Here is a 27,246-nt window from a genome sequence, read left to right on the forward strand (position 1 = left end):
GACGACGATACCCACGTTCCTCGCGGGACTTTGCTTCCTATATAGATAGGCACAGTAACAACAGCATTTCAAATAGTAGATATCCGCATGGCTGTTTGATTTCCATGGTTGGCTGAGAGGTTCCATAAACATCTGAAATAGAGGGTAGACCAAAAATAAAACACAGCAACCAACCAGATTCGATAGTTGGTGCTGTACTGTATGGTAAGACCCTCTCTAGTTTCAATACATACAAGCAGTGGATACATACCTTACATACTGGGACTATTAGGTGTGTTTTTGAAGACGGAAAGTAAGATTCCTGAGGCAGCCACAGGTGTTATGGTCGCCTTACTGCCTTATTCTCTTTCCTGACGATCAGTTCCAACCTTTCGTTTCGTCTTTTTCCCGCCTCGTCTATCCAGACCCAAAAGTCTACCAAACCTCATTCATTTTTCCTTCTCTTTTTACTCCCCCGCCACGCCTTCTTACCCTCTCTTCTCATTATTCAATCCCAAATTCTCTTTTTTTTCCCCCTTTCCTTTCCTTTCTTACCGCAACCATTCCTCTTCCACCGCTTTTAGACCCCTCCCGTCATTCCTTTTCCTGCACACTTACTGCGTCGCCTCCCCTCCCTCTCTCTCTTCCTCCCCTTCTTTACCCGTGTATCTGATACTGTCTCGTCTTCACTCCCCGCCTGGTCCAAGTCCTTGGCTACCATCTGCCAAGCTGACTCGGACCTGGGTGTTAGGCTCCCTTGTCCATGCCACGTTCATCGGCTACGGCTAGGAAGAGTCATAGCAATCGGCATGAGAATGGCGCCGCCGGCTCCGGCAAGAAAGTGAACAAGCAAAAATCGAACGGACAACTGAATGGGAATGCCAACGGTAGCTCCGCACCAAGTTCTGGACCCTCCTCTCAAGTCGACTGGCCTTCGTCTCGCTCCAATAGCGATACGGCAATTACTTCCACGGTAGCGACGGCGACAAAGGCCAACGGTACGGCGGAGTGCTCGAAGGCGGATGGCAACGGACGTGGTAGTCTGAATGGATACGCTAAGGGTAACCCGGATATGTCTTACGGACAGGCGAATGGGGCGGTTCCGCAGAATGGTGGCCTTACCGGCCAGGCGTCGCGTCGTACGGAGAGTTCCAAGAGGTCAGGCTCGAATACCTCGATTAACCCACTCCAACTGGCTTCGACTATCCTCAAATCCTGTCCGATGTACGACACTATCGCCATTCTGATTTTCCTCCTTCAGTTGCCGCCTATGGTCCTTACGCTGGTGCAGTTCTTGTTCGCTTCCCTGACGTTCATGCCTCCAGGTGGTGCGTCGGCCGGCTCTTTGACGTCCAATTTCGATATATTTCAGGGTCCAGCCGGAACACCATCTCTCGGTACCATGATTGCAATGGATGGATTCTTCCTACTCTTCTGGGGTCTTTTCATGTGGACGTGGGCGCAAAATTTCGCCCTCGACTTAGCCCATGTTCAAGTCGCCATAACCCTAGGCGGAGGAGGGTCGGGGAAAAATGGGGGGGTTAATACCCTCTGTGTTGGTATTGTTCTTGTTTTGCATCTTATTCGAAGTAAAGGTATACAGGATTTTGTTATAGGTCATCTTCTCTCCGCGAAAATTATCAGTCCCGATTTGCTGTCGCAATACTCTCATCTTATGCCTTCCGAGTTCCGGCGCACTGATCCGCAATCTTCCCCGAGCTGGATCCGGAGTTTACTTGCGGTTCATATCTTAGCGCAAGCAGGAACCGCAATGGCTAGGCGTTCAATGGCTAAAAATAGGGCACCGGCTCCTCCTCGAACTGGAAAACGTGTTGATACTGAGGCATCTGCTGGCTCGCAGACTCAAATTGATTCTGCGTTCGAGTCTGGGACTAGTGTGTCTTCTTATATCGGTGCCGACGGACAACTTATTACGCCAGCAACTCACAAGGATGGTAGAGATCGATTGATTTCAGCGAAGAAACGCAGGAGACAGGCAAACCAGGTTCGGAATCGCCAACCGTTTTGGGCTGCGCTTGCAAGCACGAAAGTGACGGTTATGCGAGAGTACGAACATTCTAGGGCCTTATCGAAAACTGCTCGAGGCCTCAGTATGACCGAGGAGGATCTTCAGGGTGTTTCTTTGGATGATGGTCTTGTTTGGATTACCGATGTTGATAGCTCATCTATTAAGTTTGCGGCGGGTGATCTCGTCTCAGATGATGCTGGGGTTTCCGGTTCTTGTGAATCTGGACGGTTGGGCGAAGACACGGAACCTTTTTATGTTTGTATCAATGGCGCACTTTGGGCGACAGTCTCGATTTGCAAAGTTCAGGATGCAGCCAAAGGTTCAAGTGTAGTACATTGGCGTGGTGAGATATCTGGTCTCGCCCCCAATTGTGCCTACACTTGCTCTTTTTTGCGCAGTGACACGGAGGAAGAGATCTGCGTCATGAGTGTGAAGACACCGATCGCAAATGACGCAGAACAAGGTGAGATAACCTCTATCCTCTAGGGAAACAGTTCAGTAGTCTAACACTTATCTCAGTAGTTTCCTCGGTATCTACTCCACCGCAGCCATCCTATCGGCCATCGTCCCCAACGACCACGCTGAAAAATTCCATCGTCAACGCTGAACTGAAACTCAATGAGAAGCGCGCACGGTTGAGAAAGGCCAAGAACGATCATAAACTTGTCGTTTCAAAGATTAAGAAAGAGTTGGACAATTTTAACCATCGTCTCCATAGTGGCACGGATGAAAACCGGCAGAAACAGCGCTCTTTGCAATTGGAACGGAACATCAAGCAAACGGAAGAAGCTACCGCTGTTTTGGAGGTCCAATTGGATAATTTGGAGAACATCCCAGAGGAGGAGCTTAAAGAATGGTCGGCAGAAAAAGCCAAGTACGAACATGAACTTGAGCTCTTCAATTCAGCCAAGGACGATGTGGCCAGCGCTCGATCGGCTGCTGCTCGTGAGGTGTCACAACTAGAGTCTGATCTGACCTCTACGGTTCAGAGACGGGAACGTCTTCAAGGTCGCCGTACTAGGGTTAATGAGCAGTATGAGCGTATCGTCTCTGCTAACGCACAGGGACTCAACGAGAGAGAGCGTCGCGCTGCGGAACAGTTTGCTAGAGAGCAAGACCAGGCCAAACTCGAAGCGAATTTCAATGAACAGTTTGCGAGCATTAGCCAGTCAGTTCAGGAGTATCAGTTGCGCACCAACCAACTTTGGCAACAGTGTGTGGCTATCGAGCAAGCTCTCCAGCAGCAGCAACAACAACAGATCCTCTTGGACTCGGCCCCGCTCACTCCCGAGGGCAATTTACCTGGTACCAACCCCCTCAGCGAGGCACCCACCCTGTCCCTAGGCGCTCTGACGACGAGCGCTTCCAGCAACCGATCATTGCTTGGACTCAGCTTCCCGCCTTTGAAGTCCAGCCCTCTGCAGCATGCTTCGTCCCCCATTGGTCCCACGTCGTCCCACCCGACTAGTCCAACGCAGGCGCCGTCGTACTTGCAACACTTCCCGACCTCGCCTCTCATCAATACCGCCTCCCCCTTCGAATCGGACTTCATTCACCGTGACCGGTCTTTCTCCAATCGATCGGGCCACAGCAGTCTCTATGGTTCTGATTTCTTTGATTCGAGCCGTCGTCCTCCCTTCCAGTTTGATCTGTCTGAGAAGGTGGTCGATAAGAGAAGGAGTTCCGGTTCCGAGAGCAATGCTCCAAACTTGGGTTTGAGACCAATCTCTAGTCCGTTCCCGAGGGCAGGCAGCCGTGCTAGTGGCAGTGGAAGTGGTGGAAGTGGTAGCGGCAGTGGTAGTCCCAGCTCTGCAACTGGAAAAGGCCATTAGGCTGTTAAACACCTCCAGTGTGGTCGTTATGCTGCTTGGTACTTCAAGTTATATGTGGTCCCCTTTCTGCTTGCGTTGATTGTCCGGCATGGCGCTCCAATCGTCTTGGTTTTCCCAGGCCATACTCTATGTATCTAGCCCTGCGGCTTCACCCTGGTTTTACTTCGCCTGTGATCAATAAAATCGTGTATCCTGTGTAGACTTTTCGCCCTATAATCCGTGCGTACGTTGGGTTACGTAGTGTATTACAGTAGTTCGGCGCAACTGTGACCGGATTTCCTGCCCTAAACAGAGAGTATGTAATTATGATTGCTTATCACGGGGCCTCAGTCAAGTCTGCTCTATTATTCCTGGGAAGGAAACCTGGCTCTACATGCCCTTTTTCCGGTATACGAGAATCGCTGAAGTCGAACTAAGCTATCGTAAACCGGATTCTGCATGCACTTAATGTGTCCAAAAAGAGTACGACGTCTGGTCACCTCTATACTAGTAACAGCCTGCCATTACAAGGTTTTTGATCAGCGGACCAAAACTTTAGATGACGTGACTCCCTTCTACTGGTCCTCTTTCCCCTTTTAAACCTTTAGATGCAGTTCACCATCTTGCTAGTTAGCTGTGGCTCTTCCAAGCGCAATGTCCTACCCCTTAAGAATCGACAGAGCGCCACCAACGAGACGGAAGCTTCCAGTGACCAGAGCCCGCTTCTCACCAACGTGACCGCTAATGTTCCTCGCATGTTCAATGGCCTCTTCAAGTGGATAAAGTGCTACTACTTCTGTACTTGGCTCCAAGTCATGCCATGTAGCTGCCGGTTCTTTTTGTAATGTGAGGCTTCGAAGTACATCTGGATCAGTGTTCCTGTCATTGAGGTCTTTCAACCGAATCCTGTGTCAAGTCTCGAGCTACACATCACATGGCGAAACACTAGCTACTAACCAACTTTGTATGAGTGGTCTTTGCGAGTGATGTTTGTGCAGAGCAAGGTGTATGGGATATTTGTTCTGAGGTCATCATACACAGTGTGCTGAACGCATCTGAGAAGCGAAATAGCGTCCCTTGCTAACTGTTGATTGAAGATAGGCACAATTAGAATATACCCTACAAGTGAGACAGAGGCCACTGACTTCTCTTTTGATACACGGCCGAACCAGGAACAGACTGTCTGCTGTGTGGGCTCCATCGAGATGTCAATGCAGTTGACCGCTTGTGATCGTCTCGCACCTCCCTCTCCCTGTAACTTATCTTGAGGCCTTCGATGAATGGCTTAGGGAGACTTTCCTGCTCCTTATTGAACGAGAACCCGAGCTTTTCTAGGGCAGCGTAAGCGAGCGCGATGGCCAAAGAAGCGTTTCTTCCTCTGGAAATCTTCAGCTGGTTTGATGTCCGCATTACTCGCTGGACGCATGCTATGTTGGCCTTGGGTATAGTGTTTGAGCTATTCTAGATATGACGTCATTCGTATGGATTCTGTTGATTAAAAGGATTTCTTATTCTAGGTGTACACGGTAGTTATCTAAAGGGAGTATCAGTGTAGGATGTCTGATTGTATCATAATGTGCCAATTGTGGTGTTTCAGGTATAACAAAAGCAAAGAGATTGGTGATGGTCTCACTTGTATCAGCATAATATACAGAATTGCCATGAGAGGAAAATATTATATACATAGTTGCGCGAACAGGCACCATTTCTGAAGGCTCTAATGTCGGTTATGACATATAAACCGCCAAACCAGGGGGTCATGGAACCCGAATCCATCTAGAGCCCAAACATATGAGCTTGAGGCGGAAAGCATATCGCCCTGAAACTCAGATATAGCTACTCCCAGCTGCAAGTCTAAATATCATGGCCCATTTCCCAAAATCGGGTATTGGCATATGTTAAACATAGATCGGTGACGGAGTGCGCGTTAGCAATCGCCTCTGGACTCGTCAAATGCTCCGAAAGGACCCTTACAACGGTCCCAACCACAATAGTATGGTCGTTAACTTCAATCTCCTTCGGATGAAGTTGGCATTCAAACACGAAAGGAATATCTGAGAGGGAATTCCCCTCCGGTGCATCCGCGGCTTTCTTCCTCCGGAGCAGTGGGAGCGGTCTGGGGGGCGCCTCCCCACCAGACGTAGAGGTATGCGGCACGAATTCGAAGTCGCCTTTTCCGCTTGCGATGGACAGGTTATGGTTGCCTTTGGAGAAATCCCGAGCAAGGGCTGCTGTCGTCTGACTGGGGGCTAATAGATGGACAAGGAATCGTTTGGACGACTGAAGGGCGCTCAGTGTCTCGGATGGTCGTCGTACGTTGAAAGAGATAGCCGGCTCCGGGTTTAGTGTCACGGTATTGAACGATGAAACGGTCATTCCGCGGAAGGCTTTGTCGAGAGGCTCATGGGGGTCTGTGGCCGTGATAATGGCAACGGGGTAGGGCACTCGTCTCATCAGCAGGCGGACTTGGTCCGATAGAGAGAGTGTGAGATTCCCGGTATCAGGGGTGTCGATTTCCTTGCTGGGTTGAGGCCGTGTACTTGAAAATGTCGCTTTAGCGCTGCTGATTGTTCTGCTGGAGTGCCGTTGCTGTGCTCGGAGAGGCAGAGTAGTAGAGCCACATTGAAATCCTGGACCGTCAAGAACGATTAGCAAGGATCCATTGAAGGAAGAGCACACTCAAGTCCCACCTTTAAATTGGCCTACAATCCGGTTCACAGAAACCGCAGGTCGAGAGTATGGAAGCTTCATTCCGCCGGGTGTAGAGCGGATAAGCTCAACGGCTCAAGGAACGACGGGTAACAGAGCAGGAGATAAACTGGCGACAAAACCATGGAATCCCTCCAGAGTCATTATGAACCTCTAGAGAATATGAATCCAAAAACGTTTCAATTGACGAGCATTCTTGCGGAATGCGCGACAAGACAACTGGAGAGAGACAAATGCTCCGATTTCCCCGAAAAAGAAAAAGGCATCCCGTTGATGCTTACGTAACGTCGTCCGATCCGCCAAATTTCTTGAGAACCTCCGATAAACTGATCCCGCCGAACAGCCATTCCAGATTGATTCGAGCTCGACCAGATCCCTATCCTCCCGGTCCGTTTCAATTTAATCCGTCTGTTTCCTCTACTTCACAATGCCACTCAGCATCCCGCTCCGCCGCAGCGCGGTCACCGCTGTCCGGGTCCAGACCTCCACCACTTTCATCTGTTCGCAATGCCGCCATGCGACTCTCCTTCGACGCCCTAAGCGTCCCTACACCTTCACCCAGCTCATCACTCTGTCGGACGGCAGCACCTTCACTCATCGCACGACGTCTCCCGCCCCTGTCTACCGCTCCACCCGTGACACGCGCAATTCCCTACTGTGGAACCCATCCTCGAGCAAGTTGATGAATGTCGAAGAAGACGAGGCCGGTCGACTGGCAGCATTCAGAGCCAAATTTGGACGGAGCTGGGACGCGAATACCCCTACTGAGGCCGAAGCAAGCAAGAAGACTGAGCAGACGGATAAACAGGCTGAGGCTGCGGCAAGAGCCGCTGCTGAAGAGGAAGAAGACGATAACTTGCTGGACTTGATCAGTTCGTTTGGTCAGGAGGAAGATCAGGCATCAGGGAAGAAGAAGAACTGAGTTATGTCGGGACTATGGGGTGTTTCTGTATAATTTACTCATCGTTTATGGTCTACATCTTTTGAAGCTTTCATGTACAGTACATCATACCATTTGGTTGGGATTCCAGCATTGAGAGTTCGTGCCTCCAGGGTTGTCTCTTCTACCTTTCTTGATAGCTTTAGTAACTTGTAAAGTTTGCATGCGTGTGAGTCACCCTCTATTGGTCGCGCCATAGGCATATTGAAGAAGCGAGGCGATAAGGTCATCAAGGGAGAGAAGTCATTTCGAATTAATTCCGAGTTACTGGTATCGATACATTGTTAACGCAGTAATTCCGACTGCAAAATTGAAGGAGACTGCCATAAATTCAGGAAACAATTCGCGCACCACGCCGCATTGTAACAATGACTGGCACCCGTCGGTTGGCCGATGAACAAGTCAAATAAGGAATAAAGGGGACGGCGACCTTCCGTTGGTACAGGGCAATAAAAGGTCATAGCGGTAATATGTGAGCACCTATGCTTCATCCTCGGTAGCCGCACTCGAGGCAGCTTCAGTAGTCCTCTCTGGCGCCGACTCTGCGGGAGCATCATCCCCTACAGCCGCAGGGGCATAGAAGGGGTTACCTTCTTCGCCCGCATCCAGTTGCAATAGGAAGGTTTCCCAGAGCTCGATGAGCTGTGAAATGAAAGTATCAGTAACCAAAGAAGTCTGTTCATTAAGACTGCGTTTACATACCTCCTTCTGGGCTTCAACAGCGCTTTCTAAGAAGGTTTCTACACCGGACTTGAAATCCTCCACCTTTTCCTTTTCAAAACGCTGCAGCTCATTCCGCATCAGCCTGCCCATATCTTCGAACAACAGCCTCGCCTGATGGACCTTGCGTTCCGCATCGGCCACATCGGCATTGACCTGATTTAGGCGGTCTTGCTGTGTCTTTCCTTGCCGGAGAAGCTTCTCTTGCGTATGCTTGCGTTTTTGCATTTCTGACTCAGCTGCATGCCAGCTGTGGAACGCCTTCTGCCGCTGAGAGAAGGCGGTCTTAACACTTCCAATCAGACGGAGATATTCATCAATGGTGATGCCGAGCGTGAGGACATCCTGCTGGGCCTGGCGCTCATACAGTTCCTTTATGCGCAACTGCAGGTCCGAGAGCCCGTCGAGAGGGGATGAGAGGGCGGGAGATAGTTCAACAGCTGCCAGCGCATGGAGGGATGCCGAGAAGTCCCCAGCAGCTTCGGCAAGCCCCTTCCGTTGTGCAACTACGGTGTCAATAGATTTCATCAGGGCCTTCAGCTGATTCTCCAAGGCGTCCAAGTAAACCTTTCGATCATGGAACCACTAAGGTGATGGTTAACCTGGCGAGTCCACAGCACCTAACGAAGACGGACTTACATCATCATGCTCAACAAACTTAGATCCTCCACCCACGTTGATACCGAAGGAGCTAAACATACCCTTGCTCTGACCCAGATCCGGCTCCCTATTCTCCTTGTTCTTGATATCTAGATTAAACGTTTCGCTCTCGAGGAAAATTTTCAGGTCCCCATCATGCTGTAGGATAGGGTGCGCGGCAATTTTGTTAAGCATGCGCTCCAGTGCGGCCCTTCTGGATTCAACGAAATTAGTATCGAAACGGCCAACTGCCTGCTTCTCCGGAGGAGGAGGGACGACGACGCCAGGGTTGTTATTATGCATTGAATTGTAGAGCCAAAGGAAGTCACGGTATCGGCGGCTGACGGCAAATTCGGGCTGGCGATAGGCCTTAGAAGTAGTCTGGATCCAGTTTCAGCATATCAACGCAGTCCAAATTCGGAAGCACAGATGATCTACCTTAGTTCGGACTTGATAAACAATATGACTACTCGTTAGATCTCCCACTTTGTGTGGGTCACCGACGGTAATCTCGAAAGTCGGTTTCGCTGCCTTCTCAATACTAATACTAGGCTCCGATTGTCTCTTCGCGCTGTCCGCGTCGCTTGGTGGTTGTACCGGAGGAGGGTTTCTAAAACCCGCACCGTCTTCTTCAAGGTTCACAGAATCGACCATACCAGCACCACTAGACGTCTGAGACGCAGATGATGTGGGCCGAACATTGCGCCCAGTAAATGCTTCCTTCTGAGGCGGTACAGGTGCTTGCTCGACCGCTGCAGGACTAGATTCGTCGGCTTTGTCCCCGAGAGGACCTAGCGGATCCAGGGTATCGTCCACTGCTTCCAATTTTGTCGCATGTGCGCTGATCTTGCGGACACCTCGCGGACCGCGCCGTACGGGAGAACGAGGACCGGTCGAAGTGGTTTGTTGTGACGATTGTTCCCGGGCTGCGGGATGATGCGGTTAGGAGGTGGGCTGCTACAGGGATCTAAGTTCTGGAAGGAACGCACTGGCATCTTCGGTTTCTGGCCTTGACGAACCGTGGTTGCCGGTGGACTGCGAGGGAACGTCTATACTTGGGGTTAGATATGTCGAATACGATGCGCTTGTATTGTTCATGATTGCCTGCTTACCGCCCCACGGGGAGTCACCTGTGTCCAGATCCATGAGGGAATGATTGGATGGATTGCAATTGGTGGGGGAAGATTAAAGGGCGTGAATATCAATTGGAAATCGACAATAAAATGTCGGTGGGGGGGGAAACGAGGGAAATCGAGGTGGTGTCCTGAGAGGAACACAATTGATGTTGATGGAGTCGGAGAAGCGACTAGTAAGTTTAAGTTGGACAGATGATCCGCGCCGTCAGGACTGGGAAAAGGCCAACCTTCGTCACCCGCCGGATTAGGGCTGCCTTCTCCCCCGCTCTGTCAATGCCTGAATCCACCTTTTTAGCTCCGTACTTGTCTTTTTAGAATTCATAGTTGGTATGGATGTACGATTTCATGTCTCGAAAGGGGATGCAGTCGTGTTAGGTAATCAGCTATGAAGTAAGCCTAGTTAACTAACGGGAGCTACTGGTTGGAATATATTTAAGCCTGGTTGTCCACATGCATACGAGTCCTATGGATCTCCTCTGTATTCCCGGCGACGGACAACCTCTACGCTCTCGATAGGGATAAGCTGCAGCATAGTTTAGGCTCCAGGATATATTCAAATAAAGGCTTGAATCTTATAACGCTTTTTCAATGTATATATCTTCTTTTCCCAACATATCAAATCATCATTATCATAATGGTGGTATCTTCAGGACATAGCGTCTCAACCTAGTCGACTCGCACGACCCCCCCCCCCCAAGGTCCTCAACGATGGAGATCAAGCCCCTTGCATATAAAACTCATCTATTCCTTAACCCATGGGATACCGAGCTTGTGCATCTCCACAGCAAGCTGGAACAGATAATCCAAGCTTTCACATTGAGTCTTGGCCTTGGCAACATTATCTCCCCAGACGTAACTACACAACCCGTTAGATTCCCACAGCTGCCAAAAGAGGGACCGGGTAATACTCACATTCCATGTCTTCTCACAAGAACGGCGCAGGTGTCGGGGTTCTCCTCCATGGCCTTCTCCAGGCTTCCGGTGAGATCCTCCTCGAAGGCGGTGTTCTCAATGATTGGGATTCTCAGAGTATCAAAGAAGCCCAGCATACCCTTGCCCTTACCGCGAGGGATACCCTTGATCTGCTCAATGTTGCTGATCTCAAAGTAGCCTCCGGGGCCCTTTTCACGCTCCACTAGAAGCGTCACCAGCACGGCCCATTGGGAGTGAGTGTGGATGCAGCAGCCGGCACCACGCTCAAAGGCCGCCAGGAACAGAGGAGTGCAGGCCGAGGGCTTCAGATCGAGTGGCTTGCGGATATATTTGCGCTCGGAGGGGGGATATTTGGGGGTGGGGAACTGGAGAACGAAGATGTTCTCTGGCTTCATTAATTCCTTCTGCACACCAGACGGTGCAATGAAGATGTGGTCATCCTGTCGGATGGAAGTCTACATCGGATCAGTTTCCATGGACTATCTCAATAAGCGATACGATTGATCACTTACACCACCACCAGTGCCAGTGACCCAACCCCAGTTGTAGAATTTACGACAGAGTTCAGGGATCAAGTTGGACGGGTGCTCCGGGTCGGAAGATTGGACCAGGTGGTCATTGTTGGTGTTCTCGACCTGCTGGGCCATGACGCGCTGACCGGTCAAGTGGGGTTCAAGAGACGGGATGGAGGGATTGGGGGACGTAAGAGACAGACAAAGAAAGAGAAATGAACAAAGGGCCCTCTCCTCAGATTGAAAGAGGTAAGAAAATTGGAGTTGACACTCGGAATAGTTGTGGTCTGAAGTTTTGCAAAAGAAATGAGGAGGTGAAAAGAACGTCGGCGGGGAGAGGGGCAACTTGAAGAACTCCAATTTTTTTTTCTGGATATGGATCAATTGACTAGCAGTAGCGGGAGGGAGATCGCGCAATCGGCATTTACAAGGATAGTTAGTAGTATATGAGACCTGCAAATAATCACAAAATTAAGAAAAAACCAAGGGAAAAAAAATCTCATTTTAAATAAATAAATATTTAATATTTAATATTTACATTGGTTGAATTGAAATTCAATATTTGAAGAGTGATCATCATGTTTGGGGTAAGTATATGAAAGGCATGAGTGGTAGGTATGGAGTACTGCTGATAACATACAGGGACGCTAAGACCTTGACTCTACTAGTACCAAGTAAAGAAGGAAGAGCCCAAAACAAAGCAATGAAATGGTTCTTAGAATCAATGAATAGAACATTGGAGAATCTGCCACTAACCCTGTTTGGGCCGGTGGAACTTTACCCCAAGGGGCAAGCGGCAGCGGAAGAGGCCAGATTGAACTTAAGCTACCTTCCCAGCTTCATATAATCAACCTCCCCAACACCGGTCTTCTCTTTCTCCTCTTCTCTCTCTCTTCTTCCTTCCGTCGTGCGGTTAGTTTGTGGTACGCTTCCATCTGGACATTCTTTTCCCCCCTCGAACCTCTACGGAGGATCAATTGCTTGAACGTTTGCTTATTTGTTTCGTTCTTTCCTAAAGCTACTACCGAGTCGGGCTTCTTAGTTTGAGCGCCCGGTATCATTCATCATGCGTTTCAACGCAGCTGTTGCTTCCGCTTTGGTTTCTTCGGCCACTCTCATGGGCTATGCTCATGCTGAGGAGGCTGAGAAGAACCCCGATGCTACCTCTGTCGTCGAGAAGCCGACTTTCACCGTAGGTTATCCCCCTGTTGTTTATGCGCCCGGTCCCTGCGTGGCTTGCTGACAGCGCCTTAGCCTACCACCCTCAAAGCTCCTTTCCTCGAGCAATTCACCGATGACTGGGAATCTCGGTGGACACCATCTCATGCGAAGAAGGATGACTCCCAAACGGAAGAGGACTGGGCCTACATCGGTGAATGGTCCGTTGAGGAACCCACGGTCTTCAAGGGCATCGACGGAGACAAGGGTCTCGTCGTGAAGAACCCTGCCGCCCACCATGCCATCTCGGCGAAATTCCCCAAGAAGATCGATAACAAGGGCAAGACCTTGGTTGTCCAGTACGAGGTCAAGCCTCAGAGTAAGCCTTGGTTCCACACAGCTGTTAAAACATTCCGTGTCTAATCTACATCTTGCCAGACTCCCTCGTTTGCGGTGGTGCCTACCTTAAGCTTCTACAGGAGAACAAGAAGCTCCACGCCGAGGAGTTCTCTAACGCCACCCCCTATGTTATCATGTTCGGTCCCGACAAGTGCGGTGCTACCAACAAGGTACGTTCTCGTAAATTCTTCTCCGTTACCTCTCTCCGAGTTACGACTCATATATCATCAGGTCCACTTCATCTTCCGCCACAAGAACCCCAAGACTGGCGAGTACGAGGAGAAGCACCTCAAGGCTCCTCCTGCTGCTCGCACCAACAAGGTCACTTCCTTGTACACCTTGATTGTTCGTCCCGACCAGTCTTTCCAGATCCTCATTGATGGCGAGGCTGTCAAGAACGGCACCTTGCTTGAAGACTTCAACCCTTCTGTCAACCCCGAGAAGGAGATCGATGACCCCAAGGATAAGAAGCCCGCCGATTGGGTTGACGATGTCAAGATCCCTGACCCTGAGGCCACCAAGCCTGAGGACTGGGATGAGGAAGCTCCCTATGAGATTGTTGACGAGGAAGCCACCAAGCCCGAGGACTGGCTTGAGGAGGAGTCCACCAGCATCCCCGACCCCGAGGCCGAGAAGCCTGAGGACTGGGATGATGAAGAGGATGGCGATTGGATTCCCCCCACTGTTCCCAACCCTAAGTGCAATGACGTCTCTGGATGTGGCCCTTGGAGCCCTCCGATGAAGAAGAACCCTGCCTACAAGGGCAAGTGGACTGCTCCTATGATCGACAACCCCGCCTACAAGGCCCCTGGGCTCCCCGTAAGATCGCCAACCCGGCTTACTTCGAAGATAAGACCCCTTCCAATTTCGAGCCTATGGGCGCTGTAAGTACCACTCTTCTAGGGTTATTTGCGTCTCGTATAGCTAATGTTCCCTAGATTGGGTTTGAAATTTGGACTATGCAGAACGACATCCTGTTCGACAACATCTACATTGGCCACTCCGCCGAGGATGCTGAGAAGCTCCGCAAGGAGACCTTCGATGTCAAGCACCCTGTTGAAGTTGCCGAGGAGGAGGCTTCCAAGCCCAAGAAGGAGGAGACTGCCCCTTCCACCAGTGTTAGCTTCAAGGAAGACCCCGTCACTTTCGTCCGTGAGAAGGTCGACCACTTTGTTGGACTTGCCAAGCAGGACCCTGTGAACGCTGTTAAGCAAGCCCCTGAGGTCGCCGGTACTTTGGGAGCCCTGGTTCTCTCGATGGTCCTCATCATCGTGGGTGCCATCAAGGCCAGCAGCCCCGCCCCTGCCCCCGTCAAGAAGGGTAAGGAGGCCGCAGGTGCTGCCAAGGAGAAGGCTAGCGAGGCTGTCAGCAGCTCTGCGGACACGGGTAAGGGCGGCGCCAGCAAGCGTACCACCCGTTCTTCTGCTCAGTAAAATTGTGATATGATACCCGTGGGAAAGTGAGGACGAGTGTAAGAAGAAGCAAATAAAGTTAAACCCAGAAATTTTCAATTTTGACATCATACCCGACGTGTATTGCACGTTCAACCAACGGTCTTCTGTGGTAAGCGTTGAGGGAATCATACCACTTTTGATGAGATATGAGAGCATGCAGATAGGGAACTGTTTCTGCTGGAGCTTGTAAAGTAGCCTTGTTCTTTACTTTAAAAATCGTTGCGGCTACCCTCAAAATATCCGCCGTATTATTGTCTTCTGAATTAGGAATTCATGGCCTTTTTCGCCTCATCGTATATAAGTGTCCATGAACGATCAAGCCAAGATAGCAAGATTATCCATTGTTGTGGTAGCACTACGTAGAATAATCTAAAGTACGGAGTAGCTGAGGGCTAATCCTTGATTCTTTGTTCTTAATATAGCAACCAACCAACCTTCTACCCATGTCACAAAGAAATCCTGCTTCGAACAATGTTCCTCACTGTCCGATGCTGAAGTACGCAATCAACGCTATACACACCACTGACCATTCAAAAAAAGAGGAGTCAGAATCGCAAATGGAAAAAAAAAGAAAAAGGAAAGAGTCAATTGTAATTATAATGATAGTACAACGGCTCCTGGAGGTTCAAACCTAATGCGATAGAACATCTTCATATCCAGACATCGGCTGGCTAGCGATTGGGCCTGTGAGCTAGGCTAAGGTTTGTACAGTAAACCAAAGAAAGATCAGATCGACACTGCACATAGTAATACCGATGAGTTGGCTTCCGTGTAAGTAGAAGCGCTATAGAATGATGTGGTTGACATAGATATAGGAGCTGTAGATTGCAATGATCAATTCCTCAATACCAGGTATATGCAAGGCTTCATGCAGGATCAGAGATCAGTCTATGTTGTCTTCTCTCAATTCACTTTCCCTTTTCTTGTTGTGGTGATTCCCAAATGAATTGATAGACTGGGGCCGTTTGATTCTGAATTGGGAAAACTGCAGACGATGTAAAATGGTCTCCGGCAAGCAAACATGATCGATTCATACTCCGCGGGGAAATCCATACTACTAGTAGTAGTATGATTGAACTTGCTTCGTTTGGTTGCATTCAATTCGGCAAGTAGCTCCTGGTTGGAGGTAGTGATTGGCCCGTAGCGCCGAGCAGCGTTATCGGTTGCCCTCGGCGATCGTATCGGGAAATCCTTGGGATCGATTCTCCAAAACGGAGAAAGTAATGAGCAGCTGAGCATTTCGAAGTCTAGATTCGGTCCCAGATGCCGCCGCTTTTGGCTCATTGAGCAAGGCTGACCGTGGTTGGATCAGGCCAGTGCGTGCCCTGATCGCTCCGGGGTAGACAGCTGTCACGTGGACTGGTATATGGCAGGAAGCTGAGCAGCAAAAGGTACTCGGCGAGTAATCCGGAGTTCACTGGAGCGTGCCTAGAGCACCCTCGGGGAGTGACCCGAGGCGCTCAGGAGCTATCACGTGCCACTCTCACAAAAGCAGCGACACCTAGATCGGATGGGGGTTCCAGTCAGTAAATGTACTATATCATTCCTCTTCCCCTTGGTAGCTGATCACTATTTATGACCTCTTCCCCCCTCTCAGGAGTCTATCCTTTCACGCATCCTCCTACCCATTAATTGCTTCTTCTATTCTTTACTCTCTACCTATCTATCCCCCTTCGATCTCTCTGTCACAATGGCCGCCCGCCGGTCCCTTGCCCGTTCTCTCCCCACACTCCGCGCTGCATCTCCCCGCACGAGTCTTGCCAACGCATCGTCTGCCAGGTCAGCAACGTCGCGTTCTCTAATGACTGCCTCGATGTCTTCTTCTTCAGCTCTTGCTCGTCGAGCTTCCTCTGTTACTTCTTCTTCTCCCGCTTCCAACGTTGCTGTGCGCAGACTGCACGCCACCGCCCGCCAAATGACCCCCGCAACTACTTCCGCGGCTACTACCGCTACCGAGTACCCGACGGACCACAAACAGATTGCTAATCCAATTGATACGGCCAACTTTCTGGACAACGAGTTTGTCGCCTCTAAGGCTACAACTTGGATCGACCTCCATGACCCCGCCACCAACAATCTCGTTACCCGTGTCCCTCAAAGTACAGATGAGGAACTGCGGGCGGCAGTGGAGTCCGCCGAGAAGGCATTCCCAGCATGGCGGGCAATGAGCGTGATTGCCCGGCAGCAGATTATGTTCAAGTTCGTCAGTCTGATTCGTGCCAACTGGGACCGTCTCGCTGCGTCTATCACTCTCGAACAGGGCAAGACTTTTGCCGATGCCAAGGGTGATGTTCTCCGTGGGTTGCAAGTTGCCGAGACCGCCTGCGGCATTACTACGCAGCTTACAGGAGAGGTGTTGGAAGTTGCTAAAGATATGGAGACCAGAAGCTACAGGGAGCCCTTGGGTGTGGTAGCAGCTATTTGCCCCTTCAGTAAGTTTCCCCTTGCTTCGTGGAGGATCCACCGCTCTTCCCTCCGAGGCTAACCGCTCCCCCACAGACTTCCCCGCAATGATTCCTCTTTGGTGCATTCCCATTGCTACCATCACGGGTAACTGTTTAATCCTTAAGCCGTCGGAGCGCGACCCTGGCGCTGCCATGATCTTGGCGGAGCTGGCTAAGGAAGCTGGCTTCCCCGCTGGTGTTGTCAACATCGTCCATGGCTCTGCGAAGACCGTTGACTTCATCATTGATGAGCCTGCCATTAAGGCCATCAGCTTTGTCGGTAGCAACCGTGCTGGTGAGTACATCTACACTCGGGGTTCTGCCAATGGCAAGCGTGTCCAGGCCAATCTGGGAGCCAAGAACCATGCAGCTGTTCTTCCCGACTGCAACAAGAACCACACCCTGAATGCTATCGTGGGAGCAGCTTTTGGCGCTGCTGGCCAGCGCTGCATGGCCTTGAGCACTGTGGTCATGGTTGGCGAGACCGAGGAATGGCTCCCTGAGATCGCAGAGCGTGCCAAGGCATTGAATGTCAACGGCGGATTTGAAGAGGGAGCCGACCTTGGCCCTGTTATTAGCCCGGAGAGCAAGAAGCGCATCGAAGATTTGATTGCCAGTGCAGAGAAGGAGGGCGCAAAGATCCTTTTGGACGGAAGGGGCTACAAGCCTGAGAAGTACCCCAACGGCAACTTTGTAAGTGAACCATTTCTCCTTTGATACACGATGACGCCATTCCTGACATACGGTGCTTTTTAAGGTCGGCCCCACCATCATCACGAATGTCACCCCTGAGATGACCTGCTACAAGGAAGAGATATTCGGCCCTGTTCTGGTCTGTCTTAGCGTCCCTACTCTTGAGGATGCCGTCGACCTCATCAACAAGAATGAATATGGTAACGGAGCTGCCATCTTCACTTGCTCCGGTTCTACTGCCTCACGTTTCCAGAAGGACATTGAGGCTGGACAAGTTGGCATCAATGTCCCCATCCCGGTCCCTCTTCCCATGTTCTCCTTCACTGGCAACAAGAAGAGTATCGCCGGCGGCGGAGCTAATACATTCTACGGCAAGCCTGGCTTGCAGTTCTACACTCAGCAGAAGACTGTGACGAGCTTGTGGCGGAGCGAGGATGCTGTCAGCACCAAGGCGCATGTTGTGATGCCCACTCACCACTAAATTGACCGTGGAGTGTTAAAATAATGAAGTCTATCGAGTTTCAGGGTTTATTTTGATGTTTGTTCTCTTTTATAGGAAATTGTCCTTGTCCGTTTATTCTCATCTCGGCGATGAAGATACTGTGTATATACCCTAAGGAATGCGGGTGCTTGGTCTGCAATTACAGCCGAGTACTCCAACCAGTGCCTGCCTTGCGGGATACTAGTCAAAATGATATCAATGCCATTACTTTGTACCCACTGTGACTTGTACGCTACTGTAGTGAACCAGTGAAGGTTATAAATATGTGACGGGTTATTTATTTTGGTAGGTACAGCTGTGGCTGATGTTCATGTAGATCTGGGTTGAACTCAAGTCTCGGAGTCAAGCCCGATCTGGTCTAGACAACTGAAGGCTAATGATAAGGAAATTCATTCAACGCTAATGCAAATGACCTCTACTCTCCCCTGCGCTTGATGAAGGTGTACACAAAGCGGGCCTTTTCATATTTGCCGTCCTTGGCAACGACAACACGGCGAGTGTAGTAGCGCTTTCCATCGATCACTTCGAAGCCCCAGATCTAAGAAGTCAAGGTTAGTATCCACAGTGGTCTCGCGCGAATGCATAGTAGCCGGGGATACGCACTTGCTCAGCAGTCCAGCCGCCGTTGCTGTCCAGGTTCTGTACAAAGCTCTGGAGGAAAAGACTCTCGCCCTCACCATACTCTTCACCGACGTTGTCGGCAACGAAGCCCTCAGTATCCTTTCCATCAGCCAGAATCTCGCCCTTCAAGAACTTCTTCACATTCTCGTCATCGGTCTTGGTAGCGATTTCCACATTAGGGCGGAACTTTCCATCGTCGCCCTTCGAGCCCCGGATCAAGCGGGATTGACCTCTGACATTGCCGAAGACGTGGTCTTCGTGCTCCCGCCCTTCCCAGTCGGTGATACGGTGTTCAGTTGTGCCGGGGATACCTCCAGTGACTGTTTGGTCGATGTTGACGTGCAGGACCTTGGGGTCCTTCTCGTCGGCGTATTGGTGGACCGTCAGGGTGACGGTTGCGATGTTGAGAGCCTTACGCTTCATCCAGCCCATTCCTTGCTATTCACGACGACGTCAGCGGTTTGCTTTAGTCAAGGCTAGATATACCTTTGCTTGTGGGCAACTTACCAGGGCCAGAATGGGTTCAGTGGGGTTGGAGAGGGTTTTGTCCTGAACACGCACAAGGGTCAGACTCTATCACGGCGAAACTCTCCCTGAACTTGGAGTGTTCCGGAATTGGATTTGAAGGGCCTCTACATACCATCGTCCACTCTCCACTGAGGTCCTTGATGGTGATGTCTGCGGGGGAAGCCATGGTGATGCGGGGTAGGTTAGTTAAGAGATATGAGTATACAAGTCAAGAAAAGAAAAAGGAGGATGCAGGTGATGATAAATTGAGGGAACTACTACTGGGGTGGTGAGAGATTATAAGAAGAGGGTATTTAAATAGATTGAAGTCAGGGAAGTCACATTCATGTGCCTTTCCGGGGAGTTCCAGTCACGCCCCTCCACACACTACCAGATTAGGCATGACCTGCCCAGAATGTCAACCTCCGAGGCTGTTACCACGTGCATGTGTTCTTTCTTCTTCTGCTCCTGCGTAGAACTCCGGACTTTAATCTACCTTCTCGACGCCATGGCTTTCGACTGGTCAAGGAACCTGCTTGGCGCCAATTGCCAAACCAACGTTGAAACAAAGATGCCTGTTTCAGCACGGAACGTCCTATGGGAAAGAAAAAAAAAGGTATCTGCATCTTTCATGGAAATGCTGCCACACGACCATCATGTCATGTGAAGCTGGAATGTCACCATAGTCATTACGTATTTGTGCATGTCCAGCCCTCGACTAGTATATACACCGTACTGGTAGTGGCGACAATTACTCCGTACTCCGTCCTGTTGATCAAAAACGGTTCACTGCCTCAGGCCCAAAAGGGCAACTGCCCCTTTCACGTGCCAACGCGGAGACCCACCGCAATTCGTCCTGTTCCCATAGTTTACACTTAGTTTACAGGAGTCCTTCCGAGATGCTCCAACCAAACACTCTGCACCCTGTCAGTGCATCGGCGGATCATGGCGTTCAATAAGAAATATGCGGGGCTTCCGGATCTGGTAAATCACCTCTCCCTCACACAAGTATCGCCATGTCACCGTGTTTACCATGCCACTAACCCATGGCTTTGAGCGTAGGACCTCGCGCCCGATATCTACGAGACTCCCGATCTGACCGATGAAGTGTCCACCGTACCGGTTAGCTACCACATCTAAATCACTGACATATGAATTTGTCCTCTGACCACGTCATTATATTTATCGCATTCAGACTGCAACAGTCCGCACCAATTCCAACCCCGATGATGATGATGCTGGCTCCAACCCCGACATTGACCGCCAAGGCATCAATGCGGACGAGGCGCGCGCTCACTTCCTCGGAGCTACCGTTGATGCGCGCGAAGTCAATTTCTCCGACAGTATCGCTACAAAACGGAAAGCATATAGAAGTAAGAGTCGCAGACGCCGGAGAGACGAGAATGGTTTGGAAGAAGTAGGGGACTTCAGCGACAGCGAAGATGAAGGGCTGGACAGAAGACTTGCTCGTCTTCGCAGAGAAGTGGAGGAATTGAAGGATGAGATGGCTTCTCGCCAAACCGGATCAGAGTCCAATGAACCCCAGGCAGAGCACAAGGAGGGACTGGACGATGGAGTGCTAGAGTTGAGTCGAGCATTGGATAACCTCTATGCCTCCTCCCGGAGCGCATCCGGGCCGCACTCGGCAGCCGCGATACTATCCAAAAAGATCTCTGAAACATCACCCGATGATCCTGACAAGCCGGATGGACCGGCTGAGAAGGCGGAGAAAAAGACGACTTCCCCTAGTGCTCCATCTTCCGGTGTTCTGGCGCACGCTGCGGCCTTTGACGGCCGGCTAGCGCTTGTTGAGGCTGCGATGGGCATCTCCAGCTCCTCGAACCCCTTCATCGCCGATGGGAGCTCGGATATACCACTCCAACCTGTGCTACCGGCGCTAGACCACCTGACGTCCCGCCTGACCACTCTTATGAACATTCTCGTCGGCCCGGCTCCTGTCTCGGCGGTCCCGACAATAGGTTCCGCTCTACCCTCAACAACAGTTTCGACACCTCATCTCGAGAATCTGTCGACTCGCGTGAGAAAGCTAACCGCCGACACTGAGGCCCTTGCATCCGCACGCAAGCGCGCCGTCGATGCAGCTAAGGCCGCTCAAAATGCCCGCATCGCCTCCGCAGCGCTCGAACCCTCCGACATGTCCGTGTCCTCATCCGCCACAGAAGTCGACCCCGCAGCGACCCAACGCGATGAGCAAGCCACGAAGATCCAAGCTCTCTACGCCACCTTGCCAACCATCCAATCCCTCCACCCCATTCTCCCCAGCGTCCTGGAACGACTTCGCTCCCTCCGTGCCATCCACGCAGGCGCCGCTCAAGCCTCCGAATCCCTTGATGAGCTGGAACGACGCCAGGCCGATATGGCGCGGGAAATCGACCAGTGGCGCGAGGGCTTGCATGTTGTCGAAGAAAAGATGAACCAGGGAGAGGCAGCCCTAAAGAGCAATATCGCACTTGTTGAGCCCTGGGTGCGTGATCTGGAGGGTAGATTGGATCGGTTGGCAAGTAAGGAGGCATGATTGAACGGGGCTTTGTTGGAATGATGGAAATACCCAAGTTTTGCTTTAGGATTCTTCTAATGTTCATATTTGCATACAAAGCTAGCGGATGCTTGCTGTCACCCTTGTCTCGTTCTAAATGTATTGCATTGTTGGTCGAATGGTACTTGGAGAATTCGGTCCATACATAAATCTGATACACGCCTCCGTGCAAGTACCTACATTTCCACTAGACAATAAGATACGGAATGGAACACATACTCAACCAAATCCACACCAAACGATAAGCGTATAGAACAAGAAACACAACACAAAAATATCTAAACAGAAACCCGCCCCAAAATCTTAATCTTCGGATCCATCCTCACCTCAACCCACCAACCCCGCGTAACAGTCCGACGAGCAAAATCCCGACCAGCTCTCCAAACTCGAGCACCATCCTCACCAACAAACTTCGTGAGAACCCGCTCCTCAACTGCACCCACGGCCTGTTCACCAGGCCTAACGACCCGCAGACCCGCGAACCCCTCGATGACATCCACGTCCTCCCAATGATCTGGCCCAGAGAGAGACCGGACCTTCGATTCTTCTTCCCCGGGTTCGATGAGGAGATAGTCGAACTGGGTCCAGAAGGAAGACGTGGATTTGAGGGTTTCGTTTTCGGTTTTATCGTATGTCCAGGCTGGGGTTGAGTTGTCTGGTGGATTGGGCATTTCGAGGAAACGGGTAACGCCTGTTTGGCAGGCGAGGTTACCTAGGTGGACGGAGATGATGGGTTTGGTGCTGTGGGCATGACTGTGGAGGGATTGGATGGCGTGTGCGCCTGGGTAGTTTGCGGAGGAGGCGGGGAGGAGGATGAAAGTTGAGCAGAGGAATGAGGCGAGGGTGGATAGGATCATGGCCAGGGAGAGCAGCCGGTAGAGGAGGGATTTGGTCCGGTGCGTCCAGATGTAGGACGCTCCCAGGGCGGAGGCGGCGGTTAGTGGGGGGATAGCGTAGACGATGAAACGCCATTCTTTGTGAGGCTGGGTGCTGTAGATGGCTATGAAGGTAAGTGATGGGATGAGCAGGTATGCTGCAGCAGATCGGGTTGATGGCTGGAATAGAGCGAACGGGAGCCCGACTAGATAGACCAGAGGATTGAGTAGGAGGCGAGGGATAGCGTTGGTGAAGTAGAAGTGCCATGGATGTGTGCCCCAGGCAGATGATTGCCCGTGGATGACGTTGAATACGAAAGCTTCTAGCTCTGGCCATAGAGGATACTTTTGCCAGAAGAAGGAATCCACGAGGACGGTCGACCCTAAGCCGAGGAGCAGGCCTAGTAGCCCGGCTGGGATTATCTCTCGCTGGATGCCGATGCGTCCTGTAAGAAAAAGAAAGATGGTGTTTGTGGCAAGGAAGAGAGCCAGCTCCGAACGGAAGATAATACCGGCTATGGTCAACAGGCATAGGGATAGGCGACACCGGTTTCTATACGTCTTGGAAGCTGCTAATTGGGTATGGTCCTGGAGAAGGTATCGTAGCGCTAGGGTGGATAGCCCGAAAGCGAACATGTTGGACAGTGTCCGCGATGCATAGTAAAGAACATGGAATTGGCTTGCCTGGCAGAGCAGGTACCAGATCGCTGCAGTCTTTCCGAACGCTCGTCGCAGTCCGGATGCAAAGGAGAGCAAAGACAGGGCATTGGACAGGCCCAGAATGGCTCGTGCTGAGTTTACAGTGTTAGTGCGAGCGTTACAGAGCGGCTATACGATGGCTTTCCTACCGAGCAGTTGCCGATCAATTGTATCATTCAACCAGATGAATGGCTGCGATAATGCAGACAGGACAGCAGCTCCGACGAATGTCCGAGGCACCGCACCGGGAAAGGTGAAATGATCATACTTGGTGCGTAGCGTCTCGGCTACATTTTGAGTTGGGATGCCGTAGGAGAGAATGTCATGAATGGCTTGCACATGGAAAGACTCCTCCACCTTGGTGTAGGGAGCCAGGTAAAGGTGGAGGAGTATGAGCGCTGGGATGGCGCCAAGAAGGAGTGTGAAGGCTGGGCAGAGCAGTAGATATTAGCAAGTATACTGATAGAGTCAACGGCAAACCCTACCAGCATCGGCTTTCCCCATTGTGCCTCAGTTGGAGTTGGCGGTGGTTTAGTAGAAGCATACGTAGACCGATCACAGCAGGCGGCAGAATCCCTGGGTCACACTTTTCCGGAGCACCTCAGGTGCTTCATTATGTCCAATCTGGTTCCAGGTCGAATCACCAAGGCTGATCCACAATAGATACTAAGGTAATCACGATTTTCAGCGCTTTCTAAGAGTTACAAGGACCCTCTTTGGTCAAGTTACTGCGACAAGATCATACAAAGCGAGCTCAGATGTGGCCCAGTCACATGACTAAGCATTTGTTCCTGACCAGCTAGTTAACTGACAAACTAACTTATAACTGACATGAAAATCGTATAACTAGTTGAACATGCGGTAGATCGGAGACTAGACCGCCTGGCTTTTAGCTATCTTCTTGAGGAGGTTATTTCCATGGGTATAAGATTGACATATGCCCAGTTCAGTAAGTGTTTCAAGCACCTGTCGCTTCACCCCCGAGCCCTGGAGATAGACACTGAGTATTGACGCCATAGAATTGGATTTGTTTGGGGCTCTGGAATGACAGACAAGGCAAGCTATAAAGAAGAGAACCTTGTGATACTTGGCAGTCACATAATCGACGTTTGTAGCAGCTTGATAACTGGATTGAGAAAAGCGTGAATTAACCAGACATTTCCAGATTAATCCGTACCAATTAGGTGCCGTTTTCTTTATTGTCTTGGTGGGTTGATGAAAATCGATGGCCTCAATTGTAGCATGGAGATCGAATTGATCAAAATATCTCTTTTTCACCAGCATAGTCAGTTCTTCCATAAGAATAGCTGGATCGTGGAGCTGGCGCTTAAGTTTTAGCCGGTGTATTGTTCCTAGGAAATATTCCTGACGTTTCTCTCTTGTATCATATTTCTTGTGTCGAAGCTGGACCGGGGAGTTTATCCATGCACGGAAGAATGACTCTGCACTCCATGAAATATGCTCTAGAGCGTTAGCCATATATTGTAGCTTCGTCCGGGTACGAAATTCTGGATAGTCTGGTGTTTCTTCGACCGTTTCTTCGACCGTTTCCTGGGTCGGTTTCCCGTTTTGATCGATATCTAGATCATCATGATCGAGACGATCTAACATCTCCGGCGGGGGAGAGGATAGAGGAGAGTTTATCGGGGAGGACGCATTCCCTAATGGTGGCAAAGGTGGTAATTTCTGAAGGTGGGATCTCTGAAGGCTATAGAGTACACTCCGCAGGGGTAGAAGTATCCATGGGGCATGGAATTGAAAGCTCTGGATGTTTCTTCTGTTGCCACATTCTGCGGAATATTTTACTCCTCTTTGTTCGTTTATCACCACGTCTTGTAGGTTTTCTTCCCGTCATTTCGTGCAGTTGCTTATTTCAATCAATACAAGTATATGGTATAATGAGGAGCCGAAAGGAATATCCGTGGGGGTCATAAGGCGTCTGATGGAGATAATAATTCCAGTTGAAAATTTTGGCAGTCTTGAGTTTACTTCCTATATCTAGATATGAGCAGCTATTTCCTGTAGTGTGGATGTATCCTCAGATGTAGAGTTTGGTCTCACAAATCGTGGAAATAATGTCCCAGGTCGTCAATACAAAAGCCGGTTGAGACATTCAAAAGTAAAAAAAAGAGTTCCAAAAGATTGCATTTAACTCTTGATCTACCTAATAAAAGACAGCAAGTATTTCTCAGACGCTGCGCGTTGGATCGCGCAGCCGTTTCCTAGAATAGACTAGTGCAGCGCAGCGGCCGAGTGTATGAAATAATTAATGTGAGCCTATCTTGACCATACAAAGTGTGTTATTTCTCTGGTCAACCCTTCCTTAGGTTACTACTACCTCTAATCTCCTAAAAGACTATGTGTGCTTCGCCTCGAGGGGACTATTAGCATTCTACTTTGTATGGAATCGAGCAACATAGTCTGTACTTAGAGAATGAATGGAAAGAGATATCAACTAATGTAATTGTGCTTGTCTAAGGACGGAGAGAGATTCCAGTATGTCTTGTAGTAACAGAACCAGCAGAAGCAAGAAGACCGTCAACATGAAGCAACAGATCCAGCAAACATCCTTCACCTATAGTACTAGTATCCAAGTCCAACCCACTTAAATCTAACCACAAGAGTAAAAAACAAAAAAAAGTAAGCTAAGAAAGTGGTCCCAACTCAAACACTCAACCAACCACATCAACGCAGTCTTGGCTCCGCGTCCCGTGTCCGCGGACCATTTATCGTTATCGACCGACCAAAGACACCTTTCTCACTTTCTCCAAACAAACTCCGCACCAACACACCAACACCACAGTCCAAAATGTTCCTCTTCGGCCTCGGACGCCTCGTCTACGTCGCCGTCCTAATAACAAACGCAATCGCAATCCTAAGTGAAGACCGCTTCCTCGCCAGAAGTACGTCGAGTCGATAAACCTCCCCCTCACAAGCAAAAGCGAACGCCCAGCTAACCAAATAACCTCTACATAGTCGGATGGGGTCGCAGTCAAGCCGACCCTGCCTTCGGCACATCCTACGATAGTACCAGCGTCAAGGCGAAAACGGTAGATCTGATCGCCAGTGTGCGGACTGTTATGCGAAGTATGTTGTACCTACCTATCTACCTAGCTGGCTAGCCTAGGTAGTCTCTGGCTGAGAATATGGGCCCGGAAGTATCTCTATATACATGTTTTCGGAGTAAGCGCTAATGATTGGTCTGCGCGCCAGTACCCCTTATCGTGATAAACACTATAATCATCATATATTCGATTATTCTCGGTTGAGCGATCGTGTTGCTTTGTTTTGATTCCTGCGGAGTTTTTCCTTTGATTGAGTCTATTGCCGAGCGATCGACCGGACCTCCTGCCAGCTGGACATGCATTGCTTGCTGCAACATCCCGTATCTCGAACCTATCTGAATAACAAGTGAGCGTTTGACTTCGCTGCCTATTGCCGAGAGAGAATCCATGCACGAGTGTCGATCTGAGAGTCGCTTGCAAAGAAGCATATACACGATTTAGGTAGCTGGGCGATGGAGATTGCGGGTGAACTGCACTCGAGCATGGAGCTATTTCTGTTGCTGATTGATCGGGATAGGACATCTGTGGCTTGGAAGTGGTGTTCTCTCGTTGCAATGTGACTATATGAGCAAATGGTTGTTTCTATAGAATATTTCCTCGCTTCTTTTTCTAGGGGTTTATTCGTGTGAATGAACATATGACTTCCCTGAAAAAGCTTCAAATGATACACTACATATGTACACCTGAATTCACTGGTTACAAGGTTCCTGCGGCTATTTGAAGGAGAATAATCCAATAGGTTACACTGAGATCTTGCATCGTGCGGGTTTCATGCAACGCTGTCTATTTGTGTGGACATCCTCTGGAGTAATTGAACACGATATACATGGGAAAGGATGGACATGTAGCCCATCCTACCTACAG

General features: G+C 50.2%; 11 protein-coding genes across 11 annotated transcripts; 6 read left to right on the forward strand and 5 right to left on the reverse strand.

The window, feature by feature from the left end:
- Nucleotides 1–742: 742 nt before the first annotated feature.
- On the forward strand, nt 743–3,840 carry ABOM_004469 (putative ubiquitination network signaling protein; the record flags this gene model as incomplete). The annotated part of the gene is made up of 2 exons (XM_022531599.1): nt 743–2,471; nt 2,528–3,840. The coding sequence occupies 2 exons, from the start codon at nt 743–745 to the stop codon at nt 3,838–3,840; spliced, it is 3,042 nt and encodes a 1,013-aa protein (XP_022390715.1).
- Nucleotides 3,841–5,673: 1,833 nt separating this feature from the next.
- On the reverse strand, nt 5,674–6,570 carry ABOM_004470 (flavin reductase family protein; the record flags this gene model as incomplete). The annotated part of the gene is made up of 2 exons (XM_022531600.1): nt 5,674–6,449; nt 6,510–6,570. 2 exons carry the CDS (start codon nt 6,568–6,570, stop codon nt 5,674–5,676), a joined length of 837 nt encoding a protein of 278 aa, XP_022390649.1.
- Nucleotides 6,571–6,955: 385 nt separating this feature from the next.
- On the forward strand, nt 6,956–7,450 carry ABOM_004471 (mitochondrial 54S ribosomal protein bL31m; the record flags this gene model as incomplete). Its single annotated transcript, XM_022531601.1, has 1 exon — nt 6,956–7,450. One exon carries the CDS (start codon nt 6,956–6,958, stop codon nt 7,448–7,450), a length of 495 nt encoding a protein of 164 aa, XP_022390650.1.
- Nucleotides 7,451–7,948: 498 nt separating this feature from the next.
- Nucleotides 7,949–9,973, reverse strand: ABOM_004472 (sorting nexin 1; the record flags this gene model as incomplete). Its single annotated transcript, XM_022531602.1, has 6 exons — nt 7,949–8,110; nt 8,171–8,773; nt 8,828–9,208; nt 9,266–9,753; nt 9,817–9,876; nt 9,940–9,973. The coding sequence occupies 6 exons, from the start codon at nt 9,971–9,973 to the stop codon at nt 7,949–7,951; spliced, it is 1,728 nt and encodes a 575-aa protein (XP_022390647.1).
- A 731-nt stretch (nt 9,974–10,704) lies between these two features.
- Nucleotides 10,705–11,543, reverse strand: mde1 (methylthioribulose 1-phosphate dehydratase MDE1; the record flags this gene model as incomplete). Its single annotated transcript, XM_022531603.1, has 3 exons — nt 10,705–10,819; nt 10,876–11,351; nt 11,409–11,543. 3 exons carry the CDS (start codon nt 11,541–11,543, stop codon nt 10,705–10,707), a joined length of 726 nt encoding a protein of 241 aa, XP_022390648.1.
- A 931-nt stretch (nt 11,544–12,474) lies between these two features.
- clxA (calnexin) lies at nt 12,475–14,398 on the forward strand (the record flags this gene model as incomplete). Its single annotated transcript, XM_022531604.1, has 6 exons — nt 12,475–12,600; nt 12,663–12,945; nt 13,005–13,135; nt 13,197–13,784; nt 13,820–13,849; nt 13,904–14,398. 6 exons carry the CDS (start codon nt 12,475–12,477, stop codon nt 14,396–14,398), a joined length of 1,653 nt encoding a protein of 550 aa, XP_022390653.1.
- Nucleotides 14,399–16,109: 1,711 nt separating this feature from the next.
- On the forward strand, nt 16,110–18,037 carry ABOM_004475 (CoA-acylating methylmalonate-semialdehyde dehydrogenase; the record flags this gene model as incomplete). Its single annotated transcript, XM_022531605.1, has 3 exons — nt 16,110–16,851; nt 16,919–17,556; nt 17,621–18,037. 3 exons carry the CDS (start codon nt 16,110–16,112, stop codon nt 18,035–18,037), a joined length of 1,797 nt encoding a protein of 598 aa, XP_022390654.1.
- Nucleotides 18,038–18,473: 436 nt separating this feature from the next.
- On the reverse strand, nt 18,474–19,373 carry ABOM_004476 (uncharacterized protein; the record flags this gene model as incomplete). Its single annotated transcript, XM_022531606.1, has 4 exons — nt 18,474–18,596; nt 18,662–19,117; nt 19,187–19,228; nt 19,320–19,373. 4 exons carry the CDS (start codon nt 19,371–19,373, stop codon nt 18,474–18,476), a joined length of 675 nt encoding a protein of 224 aa, XP_022390651.1.
- Nucleotides 19,374–20,131: 758 nt separating this feature from the next.
- ABOM_004477 (dynactin subunit) lies at nt 20,132–21,722 on the forward strand (the record flags this gene model as incomplete). Its single annotated transcript, XM_022531607.1, has 3 exons — nt 20,132–20,170; nt 20,249–20,308; nt 20,382–21,722. The coding sequence occupies 3 exons, from the start codon at nt 20,132–20,134 to the stop codon at nt 21,720–21,722; spliced, it is 1,440 nt and encodes a 479-aa protein (XP_022390652.1).
- Nucleotides 21,723–22,021: 299 nt separating this feature from the next.
- ABOM_004478 (dolichyl-P-Man:Man(7)GlcNAc(2)-PP-dolichol alpha-1,6-mannosyltransferase) lies at nt 22,022–23,821 on the reverse strand (the record flags this gene model as incomplete). The annotated part of the gene is made up of 3 exons (XM_022531608.1): nt 22,022–23,409; nt 23,467–23,745; nt 23,803–23,821. The coding sequence occupies 3 exons, from the start codon at nt 23,819–23,821 to the stop codon at nt 22,022–22,024; spliced, it is 1,686 nt and encodes a 561-aa protein (XP_022390655.1).
- A 2,305-nt stretch (nt 23,822–26,126) lies between these two features.
- On the forward strand, nt 26,127–26,439 carry ABOM_004479 (YOS1 family protein; the record flags this gene model as incomplete). Its single annotated transcript, XM_022531609.1, has 2 exons — nt 26,127–26,220; nt 26,294–26,439. The coding sequence occupies 2 exons, from the start codon at nt 26,127–26,129 to the stop codon at nt 26,437–26,439; spliced, it is 240 nt and encodes a 79-aa protein (XP_022390656.1).
- Nucleotides 26,440–27,246: the final 807 nt, after the last annotated feature.

Source organism: Aspergillus bombycis, assembly GCF_001792695.1.
Source record: "Aspergillus bombycis strain NRRL26010 chromosome Unknown contig00027, whole genome shotgun sequence".
NCBI lineage: Eukaryota > Fungi > Ascomycota > Eurotiomycetes > Eurotiales > Aspergillaceae > Aspergillus > Aspergillus bombycis.